This window comes from Metopolophium dirhodum, chromosome 3 (genome assembly GCF_019925205.1).
Source record: "Metopolophium dirhodum isolate CAU chromosome 3, ASM1992520v1, whole genome shotgun sequence".
Classification (NCBI taxonomy): Eukaryota; Metazoa; Arthropoda; class Insecta; order Hemiptera; family Aphididae; genus Metopolophium; species Metopolophium dirhodum.
The window spans coordinates 15,769,002-15,793,537 of record NC_083562.1 but is presented as its reverse complement, the minus strand read 5'-3'; the positions used below and the strand labels follow the sequence as shown (position 1 = coordinate 15,793,537).

The following is a 24,536-nucleotide window of genomic DNA, read 5'->3' as shown; positions in this document are numbered from 1 at the left end:
TAATAATTTTCTTATTATATTAAAAGATCATAGGAATTAAAAACCAACAATTTGAAATTGTTTATGATTAATATTGTTAGAATGTAAGTTATTTAATTTGATTTTTGGAAAATATGATGATAACAATTAACAAGTTGAAACTCTATACAACGAGCCACACGGTGTTCTACTATTGTTTTGATTCGTTTGTATACATTGCATCATAAATAGGAAAACATACAAACGCATAAACTTTTGGTCGAAATCTTTTTGCTGTTTTCCTTTTATCTTTAGGAAAACTGACTCCGTGAAATGTAAGCGACACAAAACAGAGGAGGCAAATGTTCACTAGGTATACCTATTTCTTATGTTCCCAAATTACGCGGTTATTTGAATAAAAATGCAATTGACATAGGTACTTAAAATGTATAATTACAATTATGGTTTTAAAACATGTTACACAATGTAATTAATAATAGTTTAGGCATTATAATAAATTGTAATTAAAATTATAATATAAAATGAAAGTCCAAACACAAATTAATTACAAAATACGGAAACATTAATTAAACAATATTTAATTACGTACATGTTACCTACCGAAACTATGAGTGCATACTGCAAAGGAATAAAGAAACAATTAAACGTTTAACGTTTCAAAGCACTTTGAGTATGAATAACTGGCTCAAAGTCACCAAGGTATTTGTGACGAGTGGAATAGATAAAATTTTATTTATTTTTTTTTAAATTTTTATTAATATAAAGTTTTCCTGACATTCGACATCATCTAAACTTAGGTGTAAAGAATTAATTATTTTTTAACATTTATAAATTAGATCACAATTATGGTATAAATAGTAATAACTATGGTTTAAAATATACTGAATAGGATAAGATTGTGAAACATTGACAGATAATAAAAATAATAAAATAACGAAATATAATACGAAATTTTATGTTAGGTACACTCCCATATTCTGACGTCACAAAGAAGATTTTTGAAAAAAAATGCAATTGTCATAATATAATATTATGCATTTCCAATTTAAACTTGAATGCATAATTATATATGCTAAAAGAAGTATTCACAGAAAAAAAAAATATATTTGATAATCTATTTTACAATGTTTCTTTTTGTCTTCAATACTATTTATTAGTACAGTTTAGTTACTATAATATTTGTTTATAAGATAAAAATATATTTTTACACTGACTGTTGGAATATCATAAACGATTGTAAGTTCAAATAAGTATTACTTATAATATGCTCATAATAATACACACGTATAGAGTGGTCTTATTCGTTCTTTATGTAGTTAGGTACTGGTTATAAGTTGTACACTAAAATAAACTGGATTGATCGTATGGGTCATCTCGTGGGGAGTATTATAATGTATAATAAATACAGAGTGCTGTCGTAATGCGTCCGTATAATATATCATATTGTATGGTGTATACATCCTATATATATGCATATACAGTGGTACATGAATATTATATATAAAATATAATATTAAAATTGGTTAATGTTAAATATTCGTAAGCAAAAATGTAACTGTTGGAGAGCGAGGGGTATGTTTAATTTTCGAAAATACTCGGTTAACAAGGTCCGTTAATTAATCGCGACGGATATAATCAAATTAGACCCGCCAAAATGAATTTCCCTCGAGAAATCACTTGACGGTGAAATACGCATATGTCAATACCTATATACATACATTATTTAGTTTATATATTATGATATAGTATATACCTACGTGGCTACGTTATATAATGTATTTAGGTACATAACGTAATACATACACTTAACAGTCGCATTAACGATCTACAATGAATAAATAAATATCATATCAGGGGATTCTTTTAAATTATTCATAATGTTATAATATTATAGTCTGTAGGGTTTATTCAATATTGTTTGAGGACATTCTTTATCATTGTTTGTTTAGTATATCTATTGTAAGACTTATGTATATATATTTAAAATGTATAGTGATATTAACTCGGTAATGCTGCAATAGCTCGGAAATATTATAGAAGAGAAAAAACCTTACCGTTACATAAACTTTGTATACTTGTGACTATATAGCAGGGAAGGATATATAGTTTATAACGTCTTTTGTTGTATGTATAAAAAAAGCCCACGGTTGAGTTGTTTCAGGGGAGATTTTTATATTGTTTTCGTGCTATATTTCAAAAGATAATGGCCTCTAAAATCAACAGCTCCGTTAAGTTTCATTGTGAATCAGCGTTTAATGTCAGACATTATTTTAATTACATTGATAAATAATATTTAAGTCTGGAAAAACGTACTTAGACGAAAACTCTAAAAGGGTAATAATATCATAGAATCTTCTCATTTACAACACTTTGACCACTAATTGTTATTAATTTTCATAACAGTAATTTGGCTTATTTTACACGATATAAGTACACCTACTTACTAATAAAAAAATAAAAAAACATTCCAACGTCAATGTGTGCCAATCGATAGGTGACAATATTATGCTACAGGTCTTGTACTTAGAAATAAGATAAAAATTATTAAGTTGTCTATAAAGTTAAAACAATTGTATTAATAGTGTTGATATATATTTTGTCAACCAATACTGATGTAGTCTAGCCAAACTAACCAATAGTTATTTATGCTATCTTATAAAAAATGATGATCCATGATAAATATAAACCATAACGAACTTTTCATCAATCAAAGATTGACTAAGTAGGTATGTATATAAAATCGTTACAAAATAAAAATAAATAAAGCATCAAATCTTATTAATCGGCAAATTATGGAATATTGGAAGAGTGGACAACGGTCCAACAGAAGTGTTTTATGTGTTTTATTTTCATAATAAAAGAAAGAAACAACATATGACAAGGTACAAGGATACTTTTATATTTCTGTTAGAGATTTTGTTTATAAAATGGTGTCTAATAATTAATATATTTTGTATACCATTATAATTGAAAGATATTTTCCGTCTTAAGTTGAAATATATAATATTATTGTTTTATTATTGTTATTCTATGTGTATCTATATAAATGGGTATACTTTTGTTTAATTGTAATGTAGTATATTTTTTATTCACCTCCTGTCCAGTAATGTTTCTGTATCGGACCCATTTTCCAAGCTTTGGTCTCCAGTAGTCAATCAGAAATGCTTCGGTGAACTCTTGACCTTGTCCATTGCCAAACCTGCCTTGAGTCTCCACTGACGTGATCACTCTTACCACGTGTAAATTGACTTCAAGCCATTCGGTGGGTTCCCTAGTGACCGGCTCTTTTGGACACCAAGCACCCCCTTCTTTTTCTGTGCGTACCCTGAAACGAAAAATATTAAACTTTACATTTTGCGATCGTTAAAATGTGACCTAGTTTGTGCTAAAAATAAAAAAAAAACAGAGGCTGAAAATGTCAAAAGGATTTCTGCCGTATCGGTAAAAAGTCAACTGCTGACATTATAATCCATTTCATCGTTTTATGACAGCTGAGCTACAAAAAAAAAATCCTTCCCCGTTATTATTGGCCTTATTGTTTGGAGCTAAAAGTTGTACGTGACCAACATGTAAATTTCTAAGGGTCAAATTATATGTATACGTATATATATATATTTATGAATATTATAATATATATATATATATATATCAGTATAAAACAAATGTATTTCGGTACAAAATGTTTGCGTGCTGAACTTTTCGAAAAACGTGGCAAATTATGAATACTAATTTATTGTTATATTATTACTTTTAAACACGGTGTTAAATCATAGAGCTCACGATCTTGGTGAAAATATAACTTTGTGCTATATTATAATACACACCTGGACATTAAGTTCAAACCTAATCAATTTACGTGTAATACACCTAATGACCTGACCTCATTGAAAACGCGATCACAATTTTAAGGCGTGGTGGAAAAATATTTTAGTGAACCTTGGTCCGTAGATGACAATAGTGCGGAAACTCGGTTGTGGCTTAGCAGCTTAGCTCCCTCGTTGGAAATTAGCATCTCATTTGGTTGACAATAATTAGATGTTAAATTTATTTAAAATAATTTAATCATTTATCATATATATAGGTTACAATGAGTTTTGTGGCTAGATGTCTGCAGTTCAACTGTCTCTAAATCGTTTATCGATTTCAAACGACGCTCAGTTTGTACAGAATCACAAAAAATAATATATTATGTGCACCGTAACACGTGACTGTACAGAGGGACAACAATCTCTTGGCGACGCAAGAGCGTCCTTTTACCGTCGATGTATGTAGTGCCGAATCACGTATTATAATATATTATATTAAGCCATCCCGTATTACTTTTTACATTGTAATATTTTTTATTTAGTATTTGTTTATTATGTAGGTATCGTCTGAAATCGTTGGTAGTCACTACATATACAGGTAGCAATATTATTATATTTTGTGTAAATAAAATAATATATAAAACATTAGAACCACCTTGAGCCACAATACGCCGGCCGCATCACGAGTGTCGCATCAAAAAGCTTCAATTAACACGTGCACTACAAGTGGATGACGGTGAAAACCGTTTGGTCGAGAATCGAACGGCACATTTGACAGACGCGGAGAAAAACTACAATATACGACGCGGAAATAACCGCGGTTACCAGTTCGCGAGTACACAATATTGTGAACCGCGGTCAACGATACTAGTTTACCATATATGGTTTACGTTTATCGCGAGCGGTTAACCACGCGATATTTTCCGTTGGTGGGTGTTAAGGGAAAACGGCGGTGGCCACCGACCGTTTTTCTCCACGTTTTCGACGCGCCGTCCGATTCCCAATGATTCCTTTGGGACTGATCATTGCAAACAATTATAATATATTGTGTACTCGCGAACGGGTAACCACAATAATTTTCACGTCATCCCAGTTAATCCCAGTCCAAGGAAAACGCGGTCGACAACATTTTCTTCGCGTCCGGATCAGATCGAATCGCTTGCGGAAAATGCAGAAGTTGTGCAGTGCGACAACATCTCAGCTAAGCGAGTCTGTAGAATTCAATACGTACAATATTCACGAACCTCCACACTTCCGGTTGGCGTCACGCGTTTCCGGGGGATTTGTCGAGGTCGGTGTGTCAAGGAAAGACGCACATCAGCCACCTATATGTACAATATTATTCACAAGTTCCTCATCAACGGTTATTAGCGGCAGCAGCGTATTTTAGTTGCGCATAATGCATGTTATTCGTTCATATTATATACGCATGTTTGTAAAATTAATTTAACATTGAAAAATAATCAAGTTCTTAAATGCACACGTGTAAGTATTTTTAAATATGTCCTTAGACTAAAAAATAGGTAGGTATACTTAAAAATTCCAAATATCAGAATCACTATAAGAAATACAGGATATAGTAATATAATATCAAGTCAAGTCAGTATATATGTATATGTATAACCATCTGAACAGTTTTAAATGTTTTATTCGTAAGCAGTAAGTATCAATTACATTATAGTTATAAGTTCCTCCTCCACGAAAACTACGATAAAAAGTTTTTAGACTAATATATTATTCAAAGAATATATATACATATTATAGTCACATACTATTATATTATTATACAGTTTAGATAGGATAAACTAGTAGATATACATAACAATATGCGATACGCGTAGATATTACATTTAATCGAAAACAACTTTTGCTGTACGCTTGTATAATAAATTGATAAACTTTTAAGGAGCACATTTCGTTAAAATTTTAGTATAAATCATTACATACAACTCGTTTAATTCTCCAAGACATATTATGATTATGTTTATGTCACGCTGTATCAGATAGTGCAGTTATCGTATATTTTTATATAATGTAATACATTATAGTTGAATAAAATCGCTGCGGGGGAATAACAAAACCAGGTAACTCATGACATAGATATATGTAGAAGCTTACAAGTACAAATTAGTTGATGTATCCTCTCAAAATACATTTATTAAAATAAAACACAATTGTAGTAACGCGACAAATACTAAAATATATAATGCAGTATTATACTTAACCTAACCTATGAGAAAACTTAAGAATAATTCGGCAACTATTGCGGACAATTGGTACCTATTTGTCATCTTTTTAAATTAAAACAGGTCGAACAGATAAATTGATTACTATAACATTGTGAGGAAACAACGTTACGCCATAGTAAAAAGCACACACCTTAATCGATAATAAAATGTTGTCTACTTTGGTATTCTTTTCGGTCCCCTTCAATCCATTTACTACTGGCAACACTAAACTCATGTGCGACGCATGCTGAATTCACTGTATTTTTTTTTACGATAAGTAAAGTCGACTGTTGGAAACTGTAGCACTGAAGAGTAGAAATAAAAAAAAAATTCGAAGCTTTATAAACGCTTAAAGGCGACAACAATCGGTCCGTTCGAAATTAAGTCCTCCTCACCCTATGTCCTCTCTCACTCAATACCGTACAAAGCCGGGCTTAAGAAAACCGGCCGACCGTAAAGCTGATTTTTAGAGTAGACTTCTTTTTATCCTATATATATATATACGCCTAATACAGAACTGATGGGCTGAAGTCCTTTTTCTTTCGTTCCGTTTTGAAAGGCACAACCAAATAATGGGTAGACGGCGGTGACGGTTGTAACTATATACTATAGCAGTGTACGCCGAGAAAGGGAATTTTTACCTGTGTTTTTTTTTTATGCTACTGGACCTCCGCTCTCTTAAAAGCCCATCGAATTTTGTTCCATTTGCTCGAACGACTTTTATTTACTGCTTTTAAAGCAATGACCAAATGCTACACGGGTATAGTCAATTTGTATGTAAAAACTGTCCTTTGACAATCGATTATCGTTGGGTAACTTACGTGCACACCACTCGTGCACTGTGTATACGGCCAGGATATTATGATAATTTATGACTAGTGACGCATATTATTTTTAACAAACACATACGCGACACAAACGTACACAATAATATCATATGCCCGCCTTTGCGTTAGATTTAAACGACATAATTTTTTTTTACAACACCGAGGATGCCCATGATCAAGGAACCAATTAAATCCGTCTAGATGACAGCCAAAACGGATCGACGACCATATTTTGTCAGTCACGGTATTTTTTTTTTATGTTTTTTTTATAAACCGCTGGAGACGTCCCCCCAAAAATAATAATAAAAACTTGGATGGCAAATTAACTTGGAAGTTTTTGTTGGCATCGTTTCCGTCATCCGTTGGCAACCCTAAAGAGGCGCTCAATCATACACGTAATCACCACAGGGCGAATATTAAGACAACATTTTTCATTGACAGTAATATCTCACTGACAATATTATTTTGCATAAGCCAAATCATCTCAAATGAATTGCATTTCGTCTACGGAAAAATGTGTACATTTGAAATGAATTGCAAATGAAGTAGGTAATTTAAATTATAATGACATTCCAAAACTATGCACCAGCTCTACCTATTTCTAATAATTAATTAACCAATGGTTGAAAGGAAAGTAATTAACAAAAAACTAAAAAGAATGGTGTACGTATGTCGTATACCACAAAGACTATAGGTGCATTTTCTAGACAATTGAACGTGAAAATATTGATTTTGTATATTTGTAATACAACTTTGTATTCGAAAACAAATGAGAAACAGAGTTCAGTTTAAAAAAGTATTGTTATAATGTTTTACACCTTTTTTAAATGAACAAAATGTAAAAGATTTTTTTTAAATTTAATGAATATAATATCTTTTAATAAGTATATGATACAAATAAGTGTAGCTACTTGTATCAAGTTTTAATATACCCAATGCTAAAAGTTCCATTAAAATAATACTGATGTAAAATAATTAAGTTACAGAATTCAATAAATTCAATTTATTTTGAACATTTTATTACGTCTACAAAATACTAAAATGAATAATAATTGGTGAAGTTTTAAAAATATTATCTAAAAGTTGTAAGGTAGGTACGATAAAAAGTTTTCCACGAACCAAAGTCCCCACTGCCAATTATTTATATTTTTAGTGTTAATGGATGTAAAAACATAATAAATTTAATATAATATATACGTAGGTATAGGTACCTAATTGTAAAATAATATTAATCAAATTAATTCTATTCAATATTAATATTCTATAAGCTACAGTAAATTAATTATTATTGATTTTATTTGTGATTCATCAAATTTAAATTTTGGGCATCGTTAGAAATAATTTTATTTGAATATACTATTGATATACTATTGATATTGTTATCTATAGTTAATAGAAAATGACAGCTTAGTTTAATGATTTAAATATGATTATAAAATATGATAAATTAAAATAATGTTAAACATTTTTTTATTAGCTTATTTTTTATGTTGTCATTTCAACCAATTTTATTGACACTCGTCAATTAATTAAATGTTAAATATTAACGAAATGTAATTATTTTATAAAATGTAATTTACAGCATATAAATAAGGTTAGTATGTATTATGATTTAAGAACCTATCAAACGCGTTATTTTGTAAAAATATGAACAACTTTTGTGAAAAAATGAACAACCACGATGCTTTTATATTATATACAGTATACATTGCATGACATAAATTTTATCGAAATACTATAGGTATAATACAAAATTCTTTGAAATATATCATGGTCTCCCAAACAGTTAGGTAACCCATTTCTGTAATACGTGGCAATTTGGATAAACATATAATTTATGTGGACGATCATGCATATCATATAAAATAAAATCCTTTTACAACCTAATATACCAATATACCATTATAGTGAACACCACAAAATAGATTTGAACGATAGTTCAACTTAATGTTTCGGAGCGCAGATTTTCACAGATCCACTCTAAACAAACCTCGATAAAAAAGTACATAATATTTGTAAATGGATTGTAAATCTATCGTAATCCATTAAATCTACGTTTTGTACAACACGAATATAGCTCCAGGAATAAACATTGTATTTCAAAACGATTTATAGGAAAAAAAGTATAAAACGAAATTTGTCCCATACTGAAGACACGTAATTTCAAACATATATTGTTTTTTTTACAAGAAATAAATGATTTAGATTACGGGAGACGTGGCAAACGAAGTATGACATTAAAAATAAAATGGACCAGTGCCACCTATTATATATATATATTATGAACATTTTTATAAAATAGGAAAATCTATCTACTAGTGACTTTTAAATGACAAATATAAAATTAAATCAAAATTCAAAATAATATTCTGCCTACTGGCTACTTAACAAATCGCATTTGTAATGCGTTTGGAATAAATCTTATGAAATGTATTTACAAAATTCGGAAAACACATCGTCCATAATATAAATTAATGTTCAATTTATTGCGTTTTCACACCAAGTACCGCTTGGTCGGATATTACGATTTCTAGTTATAAATTGTGACATAATATTGCACGAGTTATTATACTTGCAGGGGAACTATTATTTTTCTTCTCGCAGTAACAGAGAGAAATCTGGACACTCGTAATCATCGACCCGTCCGATATTCGGCTAAACGAATTGTTGTCCTGGGATAATGCCTGCGGATCAAACGTGACCGGGGTTCATTACCAACCACGGCTGTAATCATGGAAACCGATTGGGTACAAATTCAATAGGATTTTCAATGTAGGAAAACGATCGCCGGGAGCCGCAAAGAGTGTAGTTACGTCCAATGCAGTATTGTGCGTGGACGATCGGATGGTTTTTGATCATGTGCGTTGCTGCTGCACACGATCACCGAAAATGTGTTTAATCGCACTGGGAGAGACGTGTCTCGATAGAGCTCCTATTGCGGAAAAACGAACTTAACGAGGTTTATATCACTGTATTTTATTATTAAATGTGTATAGTATACCTATACATCCTGGCTTGTTCGTCGCGCGATATTACAATATACCCGCACGGCGAAAACTTTTATTTTTATATTCGTTCGTGGCAGATTTTTTCCCAGATGTTTTTTTCTCGTTTCTGTTAACGCGGTCAACGCATGGTATTCCCATGGTGGTGGAAAAAAATAAATAAAATAAAAGTAGCAAGTTTAAGTATATATCCTGTACGAGTATATATATATATATTATATATATGTGGCTGAGAAACTTTTTCAGACATATTTTTATCCATCCACCGCCGTCGCCGTAATCTTTAACTTTTTACTTTCATCTCTCTTGGAAATCACGGGCACAGGAAATATTTATTTTATTCCTTTCCTCACCGACGCTACATTTTGTCTTATTTACTCTGCAAACGGCGCGTTTCCTCGGAGCAAACACCAAATATACCAAAAAGGGAAATAAAAATAGGTAGGTACCAATATTTACACCTTATAGTTATGCGCGACAAAATTGACAAAAACAAATTCCTCGAAAATAACCAAACACTTTTCATTAATGTTTATATAGGACTGGCGTATAGAAAGAACACAATATAATCAAACCTATCTGTTAGCTGTTATTCAATATTTTATTTTTGTTTCATGTGCTCAAGTAATGGTGTTGGTAAAAAGCAACAAAAACGTCAACAGGCGATAATCGAAGATAAATTGTTGTTAGGTGCGCACAAAAAATACCCCTTCAGTAGAGCTCCCTTTGAAAAATAAATATATAAAAATTATGACCTAAAAAATCTCTAGTGTTTTGATTGATTGTCTTCCTCACGACGTCGCAAAGAAAGCAAAACCTCTTGTATTCGAAAAAGATCGTTAGAATAAAAGTATAAAGTTCGTATCGATAAAACTAGCCTTCTCTGTCTTGAAGTCGTAACTCGACCGAAAAAAATAAATAAAGTGAAAAATACACTAGAAAGAAACCTTTTTCTTATTTTATTTTTCTACCGGTCTCGTCCTATATAGATAACTGGTAACGACCATTAATATTCATTAGACGAAACTTTTCGCTACTGCCACTCTATGTGTACGACGCCTACGGGCAACCAGAAAATATTGAGTTTTTTCATACTCAATACCTAATGTATATATATTATACTGAAAGACTTGTGATAAAAATAAATCAGACAAGCCGATAGCAAAGCAAGCTGAAATATTTTCATTCTAGGGGACGAAATTGCGAAAAGCCTATGTCACATCATATTTGAGACACTTGAGATAAAATATTATTTAAGCTGTGGTGCACTCATATCAAAAAGCGTATCAAAATAGAAAAATATAAAAAAACTGTTTGTAAAAAAATTATTTTTTGTTTTACTTCTGTAATTAAGTAATTGTTTTAAGCTGATTTAAAATGTATAATTTAGTCTTGTTAAATATGCATTAACTATACAAACTCGTGTCATAAAATCTGTTTAAAATATTTGGTTATCTCTGATTGCCATTCACAGTAAAGTTTTCCTTTGATGTCACTCACTCACTCACATACACATTTCAAGGGTTACAAAAGTCGCGAATTGAACAAAGCAAATATTAACAAAAGGATATAAATGGATTCCTTTTACATTATATTCTACATTTTTCGATGCGTGACAACGGTATGAGTCAAATATGTCATGTTGACGCTATATTATTATGTATATTATAATATTTTGATATTAAATTATTCATTGCATAGCTAGTATCAATAATGCTCAACAACAGTGTGTTATTTACGAATAATATTTAGAATCCGAAACGCAATCATGATAACTTTTTTTCATTTAATATTTTTGGAAAAAGGAAAATCGAGAAAAAATCACCGTATTTTTGTCTAGTTACATTTAAAAAATCTATTATAAATTCATAAACAACCTTATATAAAAATGTGTAGAAATGTATGGTTAGGTTAGGTATAATGTTGTACGTTACTAGGTATTATACATAATGAACAGAAAAAGTTATACAATTATACAACGAAAAAAATCAATTGAAATGTCATAATATAAATTCTGGATAGAACTCAATATGAATAAGTAATTCAAGTAATAGTATGAAAATCAAAAATAATTGACTGCTAAGGAATTCAATTTCAATTTTATTTCACCAACAATTTCAAAAGTATTTTGAATAAATTGAATCAAATTTCAAATTTATCAATGTAATGGTGTATTTTAATATATTATGTAGGTATTATTGTTTATTATTAAATATTGTAACAACCGACACATCTCGATGGAAAATATTTTATCTGTCGTATCTACCCACGTCAAGTAATTTAATGTATATATAGGACAGTCATATATCTTTAATTTTAATTTTGTATAAAACGTCATTGCACATAATACATAAATACATACATTCACATTTCGCAATCATAAAGAAACTTGGAGTGACGTTTACTCTACGTAGTTTTACATATTGCTAAGACAGCAGTTCTAGACTGCTATAGTTTATGGGTTTAGGTACATTTTTTTTTTGTCACTCCATTAGATTTAATTCTCATTTATAATTTACTCTATTATATAACACAGCCGCGTGGAAAAATCTAACCGTACAACTTTTAATCCATCTTTAACTCAATGTATGAAAACAAATTGAAATGTCACACGCAAGTTCCAATTAACGAGTTCTTCGGGCACTAGTGGTCAGAGTTCAAAACAAGGGATTCTGACCCTCTCGTTTATTAAATCCATACCAAGAGCACAAAGCTCTGGGTTCCATTTTGTTCACACCAATACTTTCAAACCGCCAATAACTTACTTTATATATGTACGTTTAACATGCAATATATATATATTTCAGGCAAGCCGGAGAAGGGATGAGTTCCGTTAGAATACCTATACATACGCATATAATAATATATACCAACGGGATATTACACATTTTCCTATCAAAATAAAGTAACAAAATTTATATTTTAAGAAAAATAACGTAGCACTGACTATAGCAATATTTTTTTTTAGCTTAACTAAACCAAAAGAAAAAAATATTCATTTCTATTTTGGAGAAATTCTTTATATGACGTATATTTGCATAACACAGTTGTAAAATACATAATACATATTTTAATAAAATGTATAAAGTGAAGGTAAAATATATTTTAAAACGTGTAAGAAAAAATGTTCGCTAATTTATTTTCGCATACCACACGGATAATGTATACTTTAAGCGTAGTAATTTCCATGTAAAGTACTAAAAAGGAAAAAAAAACGTTTTAAGCTGCTGGGAGACTGAACCACCTGAGCTTTTATCGACGTATCGGAAGTATCTTGAGGGTCTTTAAATGGTGGCCTGAAGGTGTACTTTTGTCGCATGTTAGAACGACGACAATAAAAGAAGAGGGTAGGTGAAATGAACATATCTGCAGGAGGGTGCAAAATTGTTTTTGTCCCCTATAGCTATTCCATCGGAAGTAGAAGGATTTATGCTAGAATGGAAACAATTTCGTATAGGTGTCGCCTATTTTCAAAAAAGAATTCCCCAAAAACGCCGTAAACTCAAAGTTTACAGTGTATACCCATAATATAGAGCATAAACTGCACCGAATCTTTCATAGAATAAGGAAAACAGCCATTTAGCGAACAATATTCGCAGTAGAAATTGCCACCATAAACATTTTGTCACGTCCAACAGTCAACATATAATAACGCGTATATAGTGTAACCCCAAAATACGCGTTGTTGTATTATGAAGAAAAAAATACCCCTCTGTACGCGTTTCGCGTGCAAACGGGGCGTGAGAAATATTGTGTAACGCGCGTTGTTGTTTAAAAACGGCTCTCACCTGGCGTTCTGCGGTCCGACATTTCCAATTTCGAAAGAAGAACTAGCGGTTAAATCGTCGTCTTTTATCACTTCGGACTGCATGCCGAGTGCCGACATGCATTGAGCTGAAAAAAAAACAAGAATATTATAATAATAATTTTAATAATAAAATAAATTTACAAACGATGACCTCATGAACACATAATTCAATACATGGTAGGGGGAAAGAACCCTGCTGATAGCAGATCGGGTTTCACGGTTCCGGTCGTGTTGGTGTTCGCATAATAAACCCATCGCTATACACATTAAAATATTTCAGTAGACTTATAAAATATTAAAAATACATCGTGATACCATAATATTATTATGATATAATATTACACGATGGTCGAGGACATCTTAACGCTGTACCTACCTACAATTATTATATCCTATGACATACAAATTAATTATAATATAATATAATATTAATGCACCTATAATTTGGAATTGGAAAAGAATTTTCGTTGATGAAACCACCACGGACTGTACAAGTGGGAGTGGGCGTGAGAAGCAAATGAAAATACACAATACACAATTTTTCTTGTGCATTATATATTATTATTATGATTCACTGTTGTCATACACGTCTTTTCTATGAGTGTTTACAGTCAACGTATTATTATATGTACCTAATATATGGGTTATGCGTAGTAGCAGCTTAAATGATAAGCGCGCGAACAATTTCCCGGAAAATCGTTATGGAAGACACCACTGCTGCAGCAAAGGTCTGTCGTCGTCTTCTGCAGGCCAGGGTATGAACAAAATAAAAAATAAAAAAAACAATAAACCGACGCAAACTGCAGCCGGGATTACGGGTGAGCAAAATCGTGGCACGTGTGAAATATTTCCACGGAGATTTGCACGGTAGACGATATTATTATTATAATATTTGTCACGGCCGAATGATAAATTCGCCAAATATATACAATACCTATAGATATATACGTGCGATAGAGCCGGGTGTCGCGTCGTCCGACCCCGCCTGTTCATATAAGCAGAATGGTTCGTCCGACGGAAATATGGATTTGAAAGTTTACTATACGCACGTAGGTATACCTATCTACTATTATTTTTATTATAAATACAAAGATTTTTCTAGAATAAATGAATATAAATTGATTTCAGTCGCGGCGGACAATAAGAGTGCGCAAATAATAATATTGTCTATTCGGTGTAAAGAGCTTTTTGTTATTTGGATATTATTATAGGTAGTATATTTTTATATGTATACTCAAATCATACTTTCATATCAATGAATAGCGATAACACGTAAATCATGACCGCTGTCACCGTTAAATGCAACGCAATGCTCAGTTCGTAATTTTTTTTTTTTTTTTTTTTGGGGGGGGGGCATTTGCCACTGTCTGATTTTAAAAGCAGCCCGATGGGTGCACGACGGTGCCCGGTTGTTTTCGTTTAACCATTATTATATTTTACTAGCGCAAAAACATGCTTATTTTTATTATGTTTTGAGAAAATATTATATTGTGTACTGATAGATTATTGTCACAATGATAAATTACTAATTAATAATTTACTAATTAATAGTTGAATAGTTGGAATATACTTATATTTAGACGCATGTGGGGACTAACATTAAAGTTGGTATGTATCTATATGTTCTATTATGTGTATGTGTGTGATTTCTGAAGAAAAAGGAACATAATATTATTATGTGGTTGCAAGCAAAGCGATCGGTTTTTTAAGTTACCCATTTGTGTCAAAACTTTTGCCCCCTCTATTAAAAACTGAAATGACGCCACTGACGCAACTTACGTATACCTATAGGTCAAGGTAAACGATTAATTTCAATAAAATAGAATACCTACCTAACCGATTGGTCAACTCTACACTCTATACATTAAATTATAATATAAATATAACTTAGAGCCCATGATTACTACATCGCGTACATCATTGTCCTATTCTTATAAGCACACATGCTCCAACTGCTGTCTGCTACCCAAGCTACAAATGTAATAGTTGGTGGATACTATTAAATCTGGTAGCGATACATGTCATGTACTTCTAAAATATTTTGTACAAGGACGCCACTGCATGGTCCCCGATCTGATACACCAATTAATGAAGTAAGAACATATTTTAATTGAGTGAGGTTTTGTCATTGATATTGGGGCCATTAGAAGACTGCTCAACGTACGCTATTGTTATGGTAATGTCGATATATTTACGGTTGTTGCAACAAAGGACCATAATTATTATATATTATCTATATTATGATATTTTAACGATGTACAGTAGAAATCACGAGCCCTGAGTTTGTAGACGACTCTGCAGAAATGCACAACGAGCTACCAAACGTGGTTGTAAGTCGATGCGGTGGCGGAAAGGGTGGTCAATGGTCATCCAATATGGTTCGAGGTTTCGGGTTTATTGAAAACTTATAATGAGCGGTCCCTATACCATTACGGATATCCATCCGGGTGACCGGCGGCGGTGGCGACTACGACGACCGACCGGACATCGACGATGGTTTTTAGGAATCATCCTTATTAATATGATTATTATAATCATTATTATGCTTTATGCATATAATATACATTAAACAACAACGATAGAGACCATATTGGTAATATACAAATATAATATATTATAGACGCGATCATACTCGGGGGATTTAAATACAATATAATATTATATAGTGATCGTAAAATGAATATGTAAATAAATAAGACTAGAGATACCACCGCCGCGCAACCACCGTCTGACAATGTGAATTTATTACGATAATTTCGCAAACCATTATAATATATATGTGTTATTATGTGGGAAAAAAACTCGACCAGATATCAGCAACTACATTGAACCTCTATTGAAAAACAATCGATTGTATTGGTTTATTCTGTAAAAGTTGCCAAATATAATATTATAATATATTGTACATTTTTATTTTATTTATGTTCTAAAACTTGGCCAACGAGAATGTATAATATAAGAACGCCGTTTATCGATTAACAAAGTTTTATGCGCCGTCCGTTATAAACGAGTATACTAAGGAAGGAAAAAATACAATTTTCATTTTTATGCATAATACGCATTACTTTTTGCGTTTTATATTAATAATAATACAGGTGCAGCAAGTAACCGCACTTTATATAAAAAATTAATATTTCGAAAGTATCACAACAAGTAACAACCGAATAATATGAACGTCAGCTGCAGCACGACGGTATTTGTTTAATTAAGAAAAATAAAAAAATAAAGAAACATATTCTGTGCAGATTATATGTGAATAAAAATAAAATTAATTACCTTGGAATTAATTTACTGTGATAATGATATTACGCTACTGTAAAGTGAAGCCAAACGCGATTACGTGAGTATAAATCAACGAAGCTAAAAAAAAATTAAGATCCTCCAGCTCAACAATATTCGTATACAAATGTATAACAGTCGTATGAAATGCCAACGAAATCACTAATAATGTAAATTAACTCCAAACAGTTCTAAAAGAAAACAATATTGCAATCCAAGACGGCGCCTAAACCATACATGCCTGGAGACTATTACACAACATTTAACCAAAAAGCCATGTAATCAAAGCTTAATAATTCGTGTTCACTATTCAGGTGGCTCAACTCTGCCCCTACCCCCTCCCCATATTACACCTTTCATGTCAAATTTAGTATTAGGTCAGATTTACTTATTGTACACGCAGACATAGAATATAGATTGTAAATAAATTTTTAAACGCAAAAAAATAAATATAAAATAAAAGACAATCGCATTACTTATATTGCAAATAATAATATAATATAATATACGATTATGTATATAGGTATGAAATGCATTAAGTATAATAAAATCTTTTATTGTATATTGAATTCAAAGAAAACAAGGAAAATAAAGATGAAAAGCAAAAAAAAAATCTTACTTTTACATTTTCATAAACACTGCATTTATACGGATATTTAATACGAATACCTTACACATATGACATATAGGTATATAATATAGATATTAGATATAATAATTTCGAAATTTAAATTTTATAATTTAAGCATGTGGCGGACAGGAAATACACATTTATTGTATTATAGTATTACAATACACGTATAGGTAGCTGCAAAATTGCGGAATTAATTCGGAAAACAAAACTGTAGTGGAATTAAAACTTTAGACCGGGTTTCTTAATTAACGAGGCCTATTATTGTATGCATTTGCACTTAGTTTTGCATAATACGCGGTTGATTGCCGGGTCGACACGAATCGTATTATATATTATAATATAAAATAAAGAACCGCATGCGCGATGCAACGACCGCTGCACCCGTTGAAGTAGACCGTGGCTTATATATAGATGCACTGGTATAGAGGTCCAAATGCAGTCGTATGACGTACATATAATATGACTTTGCAATTCGAAGGATTCGACCCGTCTCGGAGTCCTATACAAACATACTCTCAATACACGGACGCACGGACCCTACATCGAATAAATACCTATATAATATTAATACATATATAATACGTGTGTCGTGTTTGTATGAGCATAATATAATATTATTAATTACGCGCTCACCATGGTACATATCTGGAAGAGAATGGCAGGGGTGAGGGGAGTGAAAGTTGTGGTGGTCAAAGGTATAGAGGTACATCTACCTACACAATATGGTATATAAGCGGCATTCTAACCGCGGTAGCGACGGGCGGCGTGAGTCAGAATATCGTATGACACACGCACGCACTAACTGCATTATGAACGCGTTGTAAATTCAATACTCTGATTAATAACGGACAATTATCGTGGCGGCGGCGGTTCTTGCACGGCTGTATTACAATTTACAACATAATATGTTATTATATTATATTATACAGTCGTATAATACACGTGCGTTTATTATATTATATTATATGTAGGTGCGTGCCTCGATCTGATTGGTGAGGTTTTTATTTTTTCAATAAAAGAAACGCGTAGGTACCTACAAGCACAATACACAATAATGCGCGCGCGTATAATAGAACTCTTTTTCAAGCACACATGTATATAGGTATGATGTCGTTCTCGCCTGTGTACTACACACGCAGCCGTATACAATATAATAATAATAACAAATAATAGCTGCAGCTCTGTATCATTGTTCTATCGGCATCGCAATGATAATGATTATCGCGTACGGCCGTATTCTATATTATAATAATGCACGTAAGTATTTGGGCTTAGCACCTCCGATCGTCGTCATTAAAACGTCGTTATATTATATTATTATACTGCAGGTGTGGAGCAGATCGTAAATCAACCACCGCTCCGTCTTCGGTCGCCGAATATAATATAATAATAATATACATCGCATTATACGCACAATATTATCGCTGTTTACGTGCGCGACATTGTACTCGAGGCGATCGTGAAAATTATTTATAATATGTATATCGTTGAGATCGGGACCAAGTAAGATATTAAAAAATATTTTTTATATTTCTTTTGTGATAGACGATATATTTTTTGAGGTGAGTTGAAAAAAATACCGCAGCATCACTAAATCAGAAATCGCATCAAAACATAACCTGCGATTATGTACAGTTATTATAATAATATAAATATGTATATTATGGCATTTTGGATCTGGAGGGGATTATAGAATATAAAGTTCGTTCACATAAGTTTTATTTTAAATATCAGCTATGGTATGGGATTATGGTGCTGGCCGCTGGAGCAGTATAATTCACCTGATATTTGATTCGGACGTTACGACTTTACGAGCCGTTATAAATAATCCATTTTATACGCGAGTGCCCTGCAGCAAGCGCTCTTGTTTACCCTTGCGATTTCTTCGGCCGAGCAAAAGTCACCCCACTGGCGGCGTTATTTAGTTTCCGATAAACTCGAAGAAACTTGCGCGCATGTTATGTATACAGGGTGCGTCGAATCTTCTCGATTGTTTTTAACGCGAATCATTTTACATTCACCACCGGGATATTATTATACCCTGTATATATGCGCGACTACGAAGACGGCAGCCCACACTGCTCCTCACCGCTTGGACAACCAAATCCGTTTCCCACCAACCCCGCTCCAGACGCGTCATTACGCCCAAACCGAATTTCCGCTTCATTTTGTCCCTGAGACGACTTTCCACCCCTTTAGAAATCGCGAGACGTATTTATTTATTTTTATTTTTTCCCACCCCCAATTTTCCTTCAGCCGTCACTATATTCTCGCGTCACGATCATTTTCATACAACAGCGTTCTTGCGGATATTACTCTTTTTAAGGGGAAAAAAAAAATTTTGTTCGAGTGTTAATGAACCTCACACCATCCGAACGCTTTTGCGTTTTGCTTCATTAAACATAGCATTTCACAAACTGCGTGTAACGGCGTACACGACGGTGTCGAATAATCGATTTATCGGCCTTCTTATTTTTTGAATACAAAACAAAAAACGTTGAATGGCACACTCTCTAAAGGCACGAGAGCGGTGTGTGTTATAATATAATACACACGATATTCGTTGGTGCCGCTCCGTCTATTTTATAATTTTATTATGATGAGTACATATATTTTTGTCGTTTGTTCCGCTGTAACGGAAGGTCAGAGATAAGTACAAAAACCTCCCGTGGAAACGTTATCGTCGGATTTTCCAGATTTAAGTATCGCGTTAACGATAACGCATAAATGCTATTATATTCATAATTATCATGGTCGAGTGTGGGAGAACAGGACACATTATACAACCATAAGTTGTTGATCCGTGTAATAATTATTGTTTTTAAATATATTTTATCGTATATTATACGACGGTGCAAAATCGCATTATTCCGGGCTCCAACTGCTGCCACCCTGCCGTATAGTCGCGCGTAACGAGTCGTTCAATTATAGCACACACATACACACACATTGCATGAGCTGGAGCGTTCGGTGATCGAGCACTATGGTAATACTCATAATAATATACAATATATTATGCGAATAAGATTCGGTCACGTCGTGGACGTAAAAAAAAAAAAAATGTTTTTTAAGTAATGTACAACAGTAACAATATTATATATTATTATGTTTGCAGCACCGACCGGATGGAAAAAATATTTAAAATCGAAAGAGAAAAAAAGGAAATATACGTCGTCCCTGATGCAACGTCACGTGGGTCCGATAACGTGCGGCGTTGGCGCGTTGAGTCGTCGTCGGTGGTGAAACTGACGTTATCTAGATAATATTGTTACATATTTAAATTATATATAATAGCCAGGCGAACGCGTATTGTTATTTTATAATGAAATATTATATTCCATCATAGGACATTGAAAAGTCGACGGTGGAAGGGTAACAACTTACAAATCAGATTCAATGTACTGCAGATATATAGAATTTGAAATTGGATTTTGAACTTTTCACTTTAAAGTTTATATTATTGTTGTTGTTATTATCATCATCGTCATCATCACCATCGTTGTTGTCATAGTATGGGCATTTGAACAGAGGTACCGACGTTCGTTGATCGAATAAGACGAATATAATAAGAAAACCATATAAACTCCGTGTTACTGGACTCAGGAAAGTTGTTCAATTACGTGTACAGTAATAATTTCAATTAACTTTATTTTCTTAAAAATCTCAAAGGACCAAATGTGTGTTCAATGAAAACGGACTTTTGACGCTAATAGAATTATTTCTTAAATATTAAAACATTATAAATGTTTTCGAAGTCATATTATATACCTATTACATTATACAACTATTACGTAGCATTTTAAATTTTCTTTGAAAATAACACCATTGCTAAATCATATTGATATAAATTTGAAGGAAAGCTAATTAATTTAATTAATTCAATGCAATCTTTTGACGTTTGAAAATTGAATTTAATATATTTCGAATAATGGGGACTATGCTATTTCAATTGATTTAATACCTATTCTATATTCCATTTTGCATTACCATAAAAATTCCGTATTTAAATATTTTGAACCTCAATTTATAAATAATACATACATTTGAACGCCCACATTTTAAGTTCATTAACAGACGATATAGGTACGCATTTTAATGTATAATTCATAATATTTATAGTTTGTATGTAATTATGTTTTTTTTATATAGTGACTACCCGATTAACACAAAATTAGTACAAGTAGTTATATGTTATTTTTATGAACCATTGAGTATATAAATGTTCAAAAATCTGAATGGAACATACTTCAAACATTTATAATATGTAATAATACATTAAAGAAAAAGTTGCAAGTATAGTTTTAACTAGAAAGTCTCTTCCTCGTCAAATATGATAATGTCAAACAAATTTGTTGATTGTCAAATGCATAACTGATTTAAAAATGAATTTATTTTCTAATGAGAAATAACTTCACCGCACTAAGTAATATCAGAGTGTAAAAAGCAATTTAACAATAATCACAAAAAAAAAATGGCAATATTTTTATGTAATAGTTAGTATACATCTATCCAAGATGAGGTATTTGAATTCTGGCGACGCTGAGAATGCAATATCATTATTATAATAAAAATATGTTAAAACAGATGCTCCAATATAAACTTTTTTTCACGGCTGAGTTGAAAGTTTTCTGCGGAAATTGAACGCAAATACGCGTTAGTCGGCGACTTATCGTAGCACCAAAAATAATTACACTTTGCTCGTAGAGTTACTCATGTTAATCGATCAAAGTGGTTTTCCCTCCCATTGCAACCAGCGTGTACGGAACACGATATGATCGTACACTGGACGCGATTTTACGATTACGAGTTTTAACGCGATCGATCGACTTTCTGTCAAAAATTAAAATATGTAAGATTTAGTATTACCTTTGTAGTTTAAAGTTTTCTACCTGTTCAAAACGTCATCAATTCAAGAGTTTGAAATTATAAGTGCAGTGATTTTAGAGGTAATGCATCACCATAAAAACATAAATGCTAGGTATAACCGGATGATAAATATAAATTTGTTTAGGTTATAATTTGTAACCGGGAATCGAATACCGATGCCAACACTTTCTTTGTAATAATTGTTATAATCACTCAAATAATGATAAGAAATAATTTAAATTTATGGAAAACTTGTACCTATAAGTAACAGCTTATAATATGATTTAAACATTTTATTATTATATTTGACAAATGCAATTATATAAAAAAACCTATTCACACCATTATATACGGTGCGTGCAATAAACTGAGTCATAATGTATTGACAAATATATATACATACTGTATCGATTTACAAGTTATTAACGACTAGTATATTATAAACATTAATTATTAGAAATCTATATAATAATAATCTATGCTATTGATTTTTGTGATAAATTAGTTTACCTACCACCTAAATAAAAATAAATTACTAATATAAATGTATGGTAAAGTATTCTTATACATTTAGGCTGCCGGGTCTCCGTTCAAAATCGTTTTTTTTCCTTATAGGTACAATTTGCGATTTCTCGTTGAATTCAAATTGAACACATTCATTATAGTACGACCTACTCAACAACGAGGTACACTCGACACCTACTAACTATACAACAGAGGTATACTTCCCCGGTTTTTTTTTTTTTTTTTTGATTGTTAAGTACAATAATAATATATATACGCATACCATATTTTTGAATGATATGCGTGTTATATTTTTATATATTATGTCGCGTGCGGGGACGAGCCGCCACGGCCGATAACTACATGGTGCGCGCTCCGGATGATAAAACCAACGGCGGCGGAATGCGTAAAATATTGCACCGGGGAAAGGCTTATCAATGACCGGCAGCGTTGTGTTCCGGTTAGTTTATCCATTGTTCGCAAATGTTTGTTTTGCGATAGGGTTTCGGCTGCGGTATATATTATGTACTGTGAGCACACGTGCATATATACGCACGCACGTCACCCGTAAAAAGATTGAATTCCGGCCGGCCACGGGCGTAACCCTTCACCTGAAAGGGAGCCGCGTGACTTTGCGCCAGTGCGATATGTATTATAATATAATACACTATGCGCGTATATTGAATTTTTTATTATATTATATTATGAAATAAGGATAGTACAGGACGCGAGCGCTTATAATATAAGCATTTTGCTGGCAAGCAGAAATAATAAAACATATTAATATATAATTTAGTATGCACTCGTCGGTGAGATTACTATACATTATGATTATACTACATATATGGTGTACGAAACGTGTGCAGCTGCGACGGCTTTGTTGTATGGATTTTTTTCTAAATAGAAATGATAATGAAAGAAAAATCGTAAATAATATTTCACAATTTATTTTTATTTTTAATTGAACAGAAGATGTGAGATTTCAAGAGGTGGGCTAAATATGGTTAACCATACTAGGCATAATATATACATAAAATTATGTTATATACTATATAGCTATCATACTGGATACTAAATATATAGATCGATGTATATTTGATTGAGTACTATCCTTTTAAATTCAAACAATCAACTTATATAAATAAATACATTTTATTTTACAATAGTTAATTCACATATTGAAATGTATTGAATGCAAAATTTGCATTTAGAGCATTTCAACTTATTTAATACCACATGGATGAACGTTACCGAAGTGGCCGACAAATTATGTAATCACGAAAAAGCGTCCAATGGACCTCGGAAAAAATATTAGATGTATAAAAATAATATTATAACAGTAACGTATATACTATAATGTCAAAAATCCTGGTTTGGTAGTCATTATTGAGGTAATAATAATTATTATAACATTATGATCACACGGCGTTATGAGTAGGCAACTCAGATACACAATTTTATGTGATCCATTATAAAATAATTAACCTATATAGATAGGTACTATATTATTATGATGTCAACAATTAATTTTAGTGAAAATGTTTTCGTTTGATGAATATTGATAAAACGTAACTCAAGAATTATCTTTAAAAAAAAAACT

At 32.0% G+C, this 24,536-nt stretch overlaps 1 protein-coding gene across 3 annotated transcripts in view; it reads right to left on the bottom strand.

Annotated features, from left to right (window-relative positions):
• Positions 1-24,536, bottom strand: part of LOC132940133 (discoidin domain-containing receptor tyrosine kinase B-like) — a 139,139-nt gene that overhangs the window by 30,093 nt on the left and 84,510 nt on the right. For all 3 annotated transcript variants that reach the window (XM_061007561.1, XM_061007564.1, XM_061007563.1), the window contains exons 4-5: positions 13,634-13,739; positions 3,073-3,304 (exon numbers count right to left, since the gene is read on the bottom strand). In XM_061007561.1, coding sequence (XP_060863544.1) covers positions 3,073-3,304; positions 13,634-13,739 — 338 coding nt within the window. The remainder of the gene's footprint in view (positions 1-3,072; positions 3,305-13,633; positions 13,740-24,536) is intronic.